Consider the following 12851-nt stretch of genomic DNA (forward strand, 5'->3'; position numbering starts at 1 on the left):
TATAGTAAACATTTACATCATCATCCAGACTGAAAGAACTGCCACTAATATCCAGCACCAGTGAGTTCTAATTGCAACCATCTCACACCCGGTTAGTCAAACAAGCAACGATATTAAAATATCATTAATATTTGATAGGAGTGTTTGCAAAGTAAACTTTCTCTGTTAGCTTAGGCATTAGAAAAAAACAGTAGTGAACAAAGTATATAGAGATTGGCAAGGTAATTTGTGTTTCAATTATACCAAGCAACATTATAATTATGAATAAGATGCTAAACTTTTTCAGATTTAAAAAAAGCTGTTGGGTAAAAAACTGACAATGATAACACTCAAAGTAATGTGAATCCTAATATAACGCATCAAATTTCCTGTCATAATTAAATATAAAGGAATGAAACTTCAAGACTTATGTCAGTGTTTTGTTTGTACTTTACAATTTCTAAATACAAAAAAAAAAACAAGAATCAGAACAAGGAAAATAAAATGGCAGGATTTACAAAAACAAACAAAAGCTAAATGACAGGCCATAGTAGTTGCAGCGGGTGAAGAATAGACCCCCATGTATGGGTAGTGCAAAACTCAAAACCCCCATGGCAGCGGGTCTTAAATAAAAAATTTATATATTTTTAACAGAAAGGTTAAAGAACTTTAACAAGACGGCAGATAGTTAGGCATGTTTTTCTTTGTTGATTTAAAATAAAATTTAAAATCAACTATCTTTACTAAACTGTACAAGCAGCATGATGGTTTTCTTTAAAAAAATAACTGTTTACTAACGTTCTTTATGGAGAAATGATGATTTATAAACTAAAAATAAGACGGGCTCGTACCACAAGATGGACTTCTTTGGCATTAGGAGTGGTAAACTCCAGAGTTAACAAATTTCAAATGTCAGAAAACAAAACAAATTTTGTTATTTTGAAGACTGCCCTAACTGGTTCCATAAATACACCTGTATTATAGATGTGCCACTGGTATTTACATCAGGTAAAAGGCACTTAGATGTTGAACAGCTTAGTGTCTTAGCTCTTTTTTTCACCACTTGAAGGAGAGGAAGCACTCTCATGTGATGATTGAGCTAATAATAAAACAAATAACCTGATTATTGGAAATTAAAAATTATAGAAACAAAAATATTTCAAATCATTTTCAAAGTCATAAAACCTACATAAAACAGTGGCAGCCGCTTAACATTAAACATATGTGGTGAAACAGTCATATAATAACATTTAGACCAGCACAGCTCTATGTTTTGGCGGTGTGGTTCAATTTTTGAAAATTAATTATAAGAGACACCGCCAAATTTTACAAATTATATCTCAGACTGTTGTAAACATATAATTAAATAATTAATTCAACTTAATTCTCAAAAGAGAAACAATGTAGTTGAAAAAAAATTATTCTACATGTTACAACACTGTGATTCTTGACTTTAAAGCTAGAGGTCTGTGAATCCAAACTTCTCCAGCATCCATAATGAAATCGCAAAGAGCTGTTGGGAAGAACTCACAAAACAACAGAACCTACCTCTTGTAACTTGCACATTGGTAGCCATCTTCCATGCTTCATTGTATATTGTTGTGAACGGTTGTGTAAGAGTGTTGGGTATACCACTAGATGGGGTGGTGGCTATAGTTACACTGGCAGGTGGCAGAACAAGTGATGGAAGTGCTGTAGCTGGTGGTGGTTGAAGTGCAGCAACTGTAGTGGAAAATATCAAGTTATAATTACAGAACTAAAAGATAGAAAATATCTGTTATGACATCATGTTAAGCTCAATACCCTGACAAGGACAACAATGCAACATCGATGGGGAAAATAAATTTAAATAGATAGTGGATTACATTTACCAGTATTTGCAACAGAAAAGGTAACAGCTTGTTGGGGTTGTGTGCGGAGTTGGTTAAGAAGAGAACTGACAGGTTGAAGCTCAGTTAATGTTCCCGATGCAAGTTGGAGTTGTGTACCAGACCTGTGAATATGGTGGTTTGGTAATTTAAAAATACCCATTTAAAAAAAGTTACAGAACAGAAAAGTAAAAAGTTTTACAGCTTCAGTAAATAAAATTATTTTATTTTGTAAAACTTAAAATACTAATTACCGAGTTACATACATATCAACCAAACATAAAATTAATCTACAAAACATCTTGTGGTAAACTTATTTTTCTTACATGTGCACTAAAATTGAACCTTAGAGCTTGATAGGACGTTGAAGTATAGGTACAAAATAAATTGGCCAAAAGACTTTAATATTACCTTCCAAGATTTGAATTGCCACCATTGTTATTATTGTTGTTGTTACTGCCGCTAGTTGCTGGAAGCATTTGCACCGCTATTTGCTGTTGTAGTTGACTGTTGTTATTGTTGCTGTTCTGGTTGTTGGTTATTTGTTGATGTTGTAGTTGGCCAGCAGCTGACAGAATCTAAATATAAATAAATTTATAAAAAAGTATTTGCAATTGCAGTTTTGTTAAATCTGCCATTATTATTTGAACAATCATATAAATAATAATATACTTTGCCAAGCACAATAATTTACACACAACACTTATGAAATACAGATTACTTTTATTGTAGTAAATAGAAATCTATTGATTAGTGTTTTTGTACCTGGACAATTCCTTGTTGTTGCTGTTGATGTTGTTGTTGTTGTTGCAAGTTAGAAGTAAGTTGTTGTAATTGAGCTGCAGTAAGAACTTGAGGGTTGGAAGATACAAGATGTTGGTTGTTGTTGTTCGAGTTGGTGTTTGTGTCTGTTGTACAAGTACATTTATATTCTTTAAACTATATTTATCAAATACAATAGTTGTTCATTGATTATCTGAACTACTTCCTCATAAAAAAAAAAACTATTATCAGTTATTACATTAAATACAGAGTATTTGGAATGGTGGCTGTTTGTTGTGCTAACAATTAAAGAATAAACACGGACATTTTGACAAAATAACTAAAAAATCTGGAAAAAGTTTAACCTAAAAAGAATAAAAGAAAGATTTAGATTTCAGTAAGGAAAAAATTTCCCCAGAAGACCAAAGAACACTCACCAGATGAAGCTGCAATAGTTTGTGAGGGTTGCATTGCACCTAGTGCAGCAGCTGCCGATAATAACTGGGCAGTTCCAGGTTGTTGTGTTGCCATGAGTAGCTGGTTTATGTTGGACGACTCCTCACTTGGTTCTTGCTTGACAAGGATTGCTGTTAATAATAATAAATCAAACTTTTGGTTTTGCTTCAATTCTAAGATGACAATTTAAAGACATAACATCAAGGTGAAAAATGTTGCTTGAATTGACAGGATTCCATTACAAATTGACTATAACCACACTTGGAAGTTAAAACTATAACCTTACATTCAAACTACAATAATTTATCAATAAACTATAATCAAATAAAATAGTACTTACCACTCTGTAGCATTTTAAGTAACTGTTGTTGTTCTTGTGTCATATTTACTTCATTTGTGTGAGATATTTGCTCAAGTGAAACTTTCTGTAAAAAGAACTAAACTGTTTAAAAATAAGAAAAAAATCTGCAATAAAAATATTGTGGCAACCAACCCAATTCAAATGTTAATTAGATGCAAACAATCACCCATATAGTTAAAGCAGACCGGAAGTGTATAATTTCACAAAACATTATATGGTACCAACTACAACTGTGTTAGAACTTTGAGTTGTCCCACCGCACAAAGATAAATTACATTTATTAATACAGTAATTTTGAGCGAGGTTTTGAAGCAGCCTTTAGTTAGTAACAGCCATTAGCGGATAACAAATTTAACATCGTTCTTAGTTTGTGTGGTTAGTTTAACTGCTACTTAAAAAATGCACAATTCACATGCTTCATACTAAGAAAGGACCAAGCAAATGACCTCTGAAGCTTTTTCATTAGATACAGTTTCCACAACGACAGATTCTTCAGATGTTCTTGTAACACAATCACTCTCTGAGATTACCACCTCACTGTCTGGCTTCTGTGATTGGTTAGAGAAAGGTTAAAGGTCATGCATAGGTTGCTGCAAGATAGTCTTACAGGCTTAAGAAAGAATTAGGAAAACCTGAGACAAACTGTTAAATCTGTCTGATTGTTTCTATATTTCAAGTGTAACAACATGCAATATTAGCAAAAGTTTTCTGCCATGCAATAGGAAGAACATGCCAAAGACTCAAACCTCGTTCTGTTGCTCAACTGGTTGGTATGAAACATGGTTCGGAGCAGGTTGAATTACAACACCTTGTGCTGCCAACTGTTGTATTTGCTGTTGGGTGAGCGTTACTAACCCTTGCTGGTCTGTTGAATGATACAACTTGTTATTAGAGTCTGTTGTCATTTTTATAAGATATTTCATTTTATATAAACTACACAATTTCCTCGCTTATTTTCCATGGTAGAAAAAATGGTTAAAAAAAATCTGGCAGAGAGTGGATCACAAGAATGCTATTATGATACCAACAATAAACATGTCAATCGCAACTATGTTGAAAACAATAGACCTATTATTGAATTGCTAATGTGTTTGGGCATGCACAATTCAAAATTTTGAATCCGTAAGATAAGGATTCAAATCTTATTAGAGGATTCAGTACTCTGTCTAATGACGTCATTTCTTGTATATTAATATTTTTGCAAAAAATATTCTTGTATTTTGACTTGGGACCAATGTGTTATATATTAAAAAAATTGTGATAAACAAAATTAATTCAGAACATTTGTAACTTACTTGCACCTATAGTTATGGAGGAAGATTTGGAAGTTTTGTTGCTGGGTGATGTTAAGGTGGGTGTCGAACGAACTGATGATGTCATCACTGATGATGTCATAACATCAACACCACTCAGTTGGTTTAGATTTATGGAATTTGTTGAGGACTGAAAGTTGTTTTAAAGTAATTAGTTTAATAATATTATTCAATTATGAAAAACCAAGAAGTTTTTTTTCCCACACTCTGGCTTCACCTTCATACACTTCTATGAAAACTTAAAAGCTCCGATTAAAACTCTGTTTGTCTTTGCAGTTTGAAATGTCCTGCAAGCAGCCTCAAGATACCACTTTAGTATACTCAGATAATCACACAAATTTTCCACTACTGTGATATGACGGTGGTTTTGATAATAAGATACAAACAGTAGCAAAAAATAAAGGCAATCATTTATATGCTAAATCAACCTGCACTGGTTGGTCAAGGTTTGCAACAATTAAGTTTTGAGCTGCAGCAGTTGAAATCACCTGACCATTGGCTGTCACATAAAGCCCACCTTGTTGAACATTGGATGGCGATATAACACGTGTCTAATGTATGAGAATACTTATGTTACATATATGACATGCATAACATAACACCTATGGGATTGAGATTGAGGCAGTAAATTGGAAAGTAAAAGCGGCTTTTTTAAATTAGAATCCACAACAATCTTTTAAAAGACAAGTGGAATAAATACACTTTTGAAGATGATCCTCTCAGTAATTTGTAATCGACAAAAGCAAAATTATGAAATTGGTACTAGGCAATAAAAGTCAGAATGACTTCACAATACCTGGCTACCATGGGGGGCCAGCATACTGGTTTGTGTGACAATTTGTCCTTGAGCGTTGACTAATATCTGCTGATTAGAAGGTTGTATGTTGGTTGCTTTGTTTGGCTGGACTGATATAAGACGGGAATTACTCTGCTGCAAAAAAATGAAAAGAATGAAACTCGCTTCAGACTTGCATTTTTCCGTAACGCTTAACTCAGTGTTAAAACAAATGTGTAATATTGTGCACCATCTGCAACAGTTACACACACAACATGCTTGTATAGGTTGTATTCATTTGGCATTTTAAGATAGATAAAATATCTTTAGTGATGGACAAACAGATAACAAGCATATAAGAAGCTTACCAAACTTTGTGTAAGGAGATGAAAGTGTAAGGCAGACAAAAACTTAGTTTACACAAAATTCGTTTTAAAAATTCTAAACAAAGGAAACATAACAACAAATACAAGAAGTGTGTGTGTGTGCAGTTATTTTAGTTTTGATTTCGCAATAAGTTTACCCGTTGCATAATTACGGTTGTTACGCTGTGATTCTGATCTTCAGATTATAAAACCATATCAAGCTACAATGCTGACTTTATTTATTTCCTTATTGATGTTAACTTTTTCATTTTTATATCTAAAATATTCTTAATCATTATTTAAATAAATTTTGCTTAAATTTATTTGACCACAATTTCACATCTTGCTACATTAAGACTCGCAAAACTGGAGTCTTGTGCGCACTGTTTAATCGTAAACCGGGTGTTCATTTGATCTGACACCACGTGCTCAGGAGACTTAAATTAGCTGCACTTTTTAACAAAAAACCGAACATGTTGCCCTGTGCATTTCCACCCACCTCCTGACTTTTCTCTTCCACCTGTTGCACGGTAACAAGGTCACCACCCACAGTTTTGAGCAACTCATATTGCTGACCCAAGGGTAAGCTGGCGAGTACAGCTGGTAGAGAAGGTGATGGTTTGGGGGGTTCAACAATGTTCGAATTGGATGATGAAGTTGGGGTTGCACCAATCACAGCAGCAGCTTGTGTGAAAGCTAAGAATTTGACAATTTTATGGTTTATTACACTGAAAAAAACACCGAAAACCACTTGGGACTGCACTATGCTTATGATATTTAACTTTAAAACATAATTGAACTTATTTTAGATAATCAAGTTATCGACAATACGAAAGTCAAATATTTTTTAATTGTGGTTTTTTTGTATGGGCCCTAGACAACTTTTTTGCATGAATGTTGTATTTCTTCAGATTTTGTAAAGAAGCCAAACAGCATTAACAACATAATATACAGTAGAGTTGGGTAATACAACCCTTAAGTACATGTTGTAAAATAATATATATTTCCAACATAGGCGTAAAGTTTTACTAAACAATAGGGTTGCAAAAAAAACAAAAAAATAACAAAAAAAAACGGTTTGCAACCCTTTAAATATGTGCTTTGTATGCGCTCATACAAACATATTTAGAATTGCCTAAGGATGAGACGAAATTAAAATTACACAGGTTCGGCGAGTGCGTGTAATGCGAAACGGTCGAATCTGATTGCCCAGTGAGTGACGTCACAATGGCTATGTCGTACGCGACTTTCTTCGAGCCCCCTTGAGTCTGCGGTTATTGTACAAATGAAGGCTGGTCCGTCGGTATAAGTAGGTTTCCAGAAAGAAATATCACAGAAATAAACTGCCTAAATAGTTTTTAACACTGCTTTCTGTTTATATACGATGTTTTCTTCTGCCAAGCATCATGTTATTATGAAATAGTAGGGATTTACACATGGATTCATTGCATCATAATAGCGGTTGTTAGAACCCTGGCAATTGATTACGGCATAATGGCAATTCACCTGTTGATAATGCCATAATAGCGATTCACATATGGATTATTTAGCAAACACAGTTTGAATACCAGTTGAACACACTTGTGTAGGAATGACGCATCGGTATTGCTGTACTTTAACGAACGTAAACGAAGTTTGTGCGCAGTAATAATGACGTCTTTGTTTGGTCGAACGTAATTCCTTACGCATTTGGGTTGCCATGCAACCCTTAGGGATGCACATTACAGAATTTCGAATCCGTGAGATTCGAATCCTTTTGTATTCGAATCTAATTACGGGATTCGGTATTCTGTTTAATGACGTAATTACACGTCATCTCATATACTATATTAACAATTTTTGAAACTTATTAATTTTGAAAAAAAATATTTTTGTGTTTGTGGGACTTTCAAGAGTAAACGTTTCGTAACGTCTTTTCATAACCTGCTATACGTTTCATGACGCAAAAACTACCCAATAGTACAATTTTTGATCATTTTACAGCTCATGTTCCAACAAGGCGGGTATGAAAGAGTCAATAAACTGACTTATGTGGGTAAAATTATTTTTTCCTATAAATATAAAAAGATTCGAAATTCTAGATTCGAAATAAAGTATTCTAGGATATCCTAGAATACCTAATTATTCTGTAATGTGCATCCCTAGCAACCCTGCAAACCCGTAACTCTATGCCAGTGATTTCCAAACTCAATTTTTTGTCAGTTTTTAGGTGATACCACGAATGACTTCTCATGGCAACACTTGCAGGAGGTTAGCTTTAACAATGTCCGATTCCAAACTTCCAGAAATTTACAAGTTAACAAAACCATCACGATTTATACATTTTACGTGCTGGGTAGGGATGCACATTACAGAATAATTAGGTATTCTAGGATATCCTCGAATACTTTATTTGGAATCTAGAATTTCCGAATCTAGAATTCGAATCTTTTTATATTTATAGGAAAAAATAATTTTACCCACATAAGTCAGTTTATAGACTCTTTCATACCAGCCTTTTGAATCATGAGCTGTAAAATGATCAAAAACTGTACTATTAGGTAGTTTTTGCATCACGAAAAATATAGTAGGCTATAAAAAGACGTGGCGAAACGTTTACTTTTGAAAGTCCCACAAACACAAAAAGTTTTTTTTTTCAAAATTATTAAGTTTTAAAAATTGTTGTTATGGTTTATGAGATGACTTGTGATGACGTCATAAACAGAATCCCGAATTCCATAATTAGATTTGAATACAAAAGGATTCGAATCTCATGGATTCGGAATTCTGTAATGTGCTTATGTGGAGAAAATTATTTTTTCCTATCAATATAAAAAGATTCGAAATTCTAGATTCCAAATTCTAGATTCGAAAAAATAAAGTATTCTAGGATATCCTAGAATACCTAATTATTCTGTAATGTGCATCCCTACTGTCAACTTAGTAATTCTGGATCCTATAATGGTGTAAAAAACGCGTAAACCTTGGATGGCTCACGATGCGGGCCTTTTATCTATACTAGGTGGGTGTTGATTGATGGCATTTAGTTAATTTTTTTGGCACGCAGATAACGCTACAATAGAATGTTACCAATAGAAACGACACTGGATATGCAGCGGTTATACAATTTCATTTGTTTCACCACAGTGAATTAGGTTAAAAGACTTTGAATGCCCATCCCTACAATTTATCGCTCAGTGGCACACACTTAATACAATCATGGTGAATGACTAGCAACTTTCAAACCTGCAGGGTTGCTTGCTAGAAGAGCAGCTTGGCTTGGTGTAATTCCAAGAAGGTTGCTGAGACTGTAAATGCGATTCTGATCGTTTGAGTTGGATCCTTGCAAAGTAGGTTGTTCAACAGGTTTGTTGCTTTGTCCTTCTGTTAGAAAAAGATTTAATAATTGTCCCAAAATTTTAGAAAGTTAAAGTTGCCAACTTTTACAAGTGGTATACTTTCAGTGAAATTTAGACTTTCGTTATTTCTTGGCCACATAAACAATAGGTGTCCCAAACCTCTATCAGTACAGAGCAAGTAAAAACATAACTTCGATTTTCTCACCTGACCCTGCAAATGAGACATATTGTGCCAGCCCTGAGTTGCCATCATTGCCAGAAGCAATAATCTGCATTCCACCAAGGTCCACATTTTGCAACGAGTTGCCGTTTGCTTGTTGGTTTACAAGATTAAGGGAGGTGCTTGGTGCAGTATTTGTACGTTTTCTATCACCTGATATGAATTAGGTTGGTTTTACATTGAGGCCTAAACAATAAAACAATCAGATTGATACAAGCGCAAAAAATATTCAGCAAGGTAGCATTTGTTCTTTATTTATGTTTGCTATTAAAAGAATCAAGTTGAATGCCAAAATATTTGAATGAATAATATGCAGGAATGGAAAAATATATAAATCGTGAAAAGGCTAGACAAAGAAAGCTGTTGAGGTAGACAGAAAAATTATCAAGTTATTTAAGTTACCATTATTGGTTACAAAACCTTCGGATTATTTCCATTAGGGAATGTACGATAAAATATTTACAGCACTTTTTATTTTTTGTTATATGAGCACATTAAATCTCAAAATCAGGATTGCAGAAAGAGCTCTTTATCAGTAATAATGTCACTGTCCGGATCGTCTTAATAGAAAGAAATCTTATTTATATTAAAATCAACTTTCATACATCTGGACGACAATATACTCTTTGGTTTCTTATTTCCGTAAACATGCGCTCTATTTTAACCGCGTTAGTTTGCGAAAACATGGCGAATAGCTAAAATGATGGAACGGTTCGTGCAAACATTATACATTATAAAAATGCATTTTCCTAACACCCGCTGTCCCGCTTTATTACATTGGACACAAATCGTGTCACATGGAACCTTTATGCGGTGAATTTAAATTGATATTACATTTATTAAAAGGATATTACAATTCATATTTCGTCTTTTCCCGATCAAAGTCTAATTGCCGCCACGATTTCCATGTGTAACACATTTGTAACAGGGCTAAGCATTTCGCGGTAAAAATAAAGTTTTGTTACGGAGTTTTTACAATAACTATGGCTTAGTGTCATTTATACTACGCAAGACAAACTTTGTCCGGTCAACAATGAAATTCTTAACAGACTCTAGTTTAAGCAAGGAATACTTTACTGAATTGCTTTCTTTGGTTTAATAACACTAATCGGCAATTACGAACTACAATTTATTAAAAAAACTCACACGTTTCTATCTGCGATGAATTGTCTTTGTAAGATTCAGAAATTTAATAGTGCTTTAAGACTGTCGATATTTTATATTCCATAATACAGTTATCTACAATCTCCAAACATACACGAGTTGAAATATTGGTTTGTATTGTTACCTATTCAGTCACAATCCCTATTATTAAATACAGTAGGTGTATTACGACGCAGCTAGTAATGTTAGGTCACAATAGCCATTGTCGCCGCATAAATGTCAGATTTATGCTAATATAAAGCTTTTTGTTAAGTCAGAACTGCACGAATAGGTAACTTACGTATACATTAACATGAAACGAAATGTCACGCAGCCGGCAAAGTTTCAAAAAAACGGCACACGGCTGAATAAGACACGTAAGATAACGATTGAGCCTAAAATGTTTAAATTGCAGCACGGCAAAATTTGTTAATTAGGCCCAAACATAAAACATTAGATCGCAGCTTTAAATAAATGAATGTAACTTACTTTATCCTTGCGTGGCCAGCGTGCCAGCTTACGAGTTACCACGTAGGTTACTTTAGGAGTGATTATTTTCGTTTTTTATTAATTTTTTTTATGTATACTGCTGATAATTTGAAAAACCTATTAGTGACCACTGGGTTGTAGCAAGTGTCTTGACTAAGGACACATACACCAACAGCGGTAGCAGCGACGAGCCTTGAACCCATTAACTCTGGGTTACAGGCAGGCACACTTACCACTTTGGCACAGCGCCGGATTTGACTTTAACAACCCTTTCTATCGCAAAGGCACCCACAGTAGACGGTAGTGATAGTCAGTTTTACACTTTATATCAAGATTTGATAGCTTGGGTGACAGACTTATGTCCGGATTTTCAATAAAAATAACCGAATTTACAACTTCTACAATCCTGCTCAAAATCACCACAAAAAATCCCATAATAGTTACCTTTTATCATCTGCATGTTTAACAATGGAGAAGGCAGACTCGCTTGTTCTGAAAGCTTCTGATTGTCTTTCATAAATTCAGAAGTTTTGCTTCTTACAATTCTGAAAATTTTTACACAGAATATCAAGTGTTTGCTTTTGAGAGATATTAAAGCCTATCTATAATTTATTAAATAAGGTAACTGTAGCACAATCTTATTAATGAGTACAAGATTGTAGTAACAAATTTCGAAAATGTGAACAAATAAAAATGCTTATACATAATACATATAGTCAGAGGCGGATCTAGACAGGGGTGTTTTAGCTTATCTTAATGAAAAGAAAAACAAATTAATAAAGGAAGAACAGTTTAATGAAACAAATCCTATGCATACAACTTAAGCACTACGCAATCAATATTTGCTCATGAGTCATGAACATACTCTTTTCCTCACTTTTTTCACAGAATCAAAACATCTCGTAACACATTTTAACAGATTCAGTGTAATGCTTTCCTTTACTCTTATAATGCACTATTTTTAATTATCTTCCCTTTTTAAACATAAGTTCAACCATAAATTATATTAATTAGGTTTAAACCAAGGCTATAAGTTTCATAAATATCCATAAAATATATAAAACACAAAAAAATAACTAAAGCATTAGGGATGTGCCGAACAAACTCCGAGCTTAAAAGCTCGTGGCCGAGCAACTCTTTTTTACACCCGCAACTTGGTTGAAAATTGGACATAGCCAGCATAGCACATAGTATTACAATAATGTTGCACACAATAGCGAAAAATATAGCGTAAAGCACGAACTCACTAAGTGCTTACATCCCTATGAAGCATTGCTCATTTGAAAAATCGTAAGTATTGGTGTAGTTTTCTGATTACATAATGTTGCTACCGTGGACGAGTAGAACTAGTAAATTTTAGTTAAACCTTTTCTTGCGAACACTCTTGTCAGAATATTCCCAGATTCTCTTTTGGTTTGGGTAAAAAAGAAATAGCCTACAAAAAAATTATAACAGTTGTTTTTTACCCTTCCCATAAGGTGTCAGGAGGGTTTGTCCTTTCCTAATCCTCATTGTTTTTTATACCCTATTGTTTTTTGATTTCCCTGACTTTATAATATAGTCAAATGGGGCAATAAAATAACAGAAAACCCAAAGTAATAAATAATAAAAAATGTTTTAGTCCGAAGAAACAATATTCTTCATACCTTGATGTACAGAAAAGATTGTATGATTTCTATGAATATTTAATGTTTTATTTAAAATTTTGTGTCTTTTTTCCCTGACTTTGGCGTAAAAAAAAACACTTGCGGGGCATCAAAACTCAATGTTAAACCACATAAA

At 33.8% G+C, this 12851-nt stretch overlaps 1 protein-coding gene across 7 annotated transcripts in view; it reads right to left on the reverse strand.

Annotated features, from left to right (window-relative positions):
- Positions 1–58: 58 nt before the first annotated feature.
- Positions 59–12851, reverse strand: part of pax2/5/8-b (transcription factor protein) — a 28882-nt gene continuing 16089 nt past the window's right edge. For 2 of the 7 annotated variants that reach the window (XM_018814212.2, XM_018814210.2), the window contains 15 exons: positions 11514–11614; positions 9423–9590; positions 9105–9242; positions 6379–6575; positions 5536–5670; positions 5168–5290; positions 4722–4869; positions 4173–4291; positions 3406–3490; positions 3047–3196; positions 2613–2755; positions 2259–2425; positions 1851–1972; positions 1528–1701; positions 59–1078 (listed from right to left, as the gene is read on the reverse strand). In XM_018814212.2, the coding sequence (XP_018669757.1) occupies positions 1023–1078; positions 1528–1701; positions 1851–1972; positions 2259–2425; positions 2613–2755; positions 3047–3196; positions 3406–3490; positions 4173–4291; positions 4722–4869; positions 5168–5290; positions 5536–5670; positions 6379–6575; positions 9105–9242; positions 9423–9590; positions 11514–11614 (2026 nt within the window). In that variant the 3' untranslated portion in view covers positions 59–1022. 7 annotated transcript variants of the gene reach the window in all.

The sequence above is a fragment of the Ciona intestinalis genome, chromosome 12 (genome assembly GCF_000224145.3).
Source record: "Ciona intestinalis chromosome 12, KH, whole genome shotgun sequence".
Taxonomy (NCBI): domain Eukaryota; kingdom Metazoa; phylum Chordata; class Ascidiacea; order Phlebobranchia; family Cionidae; genus Ciona; species Ciona intestinalis.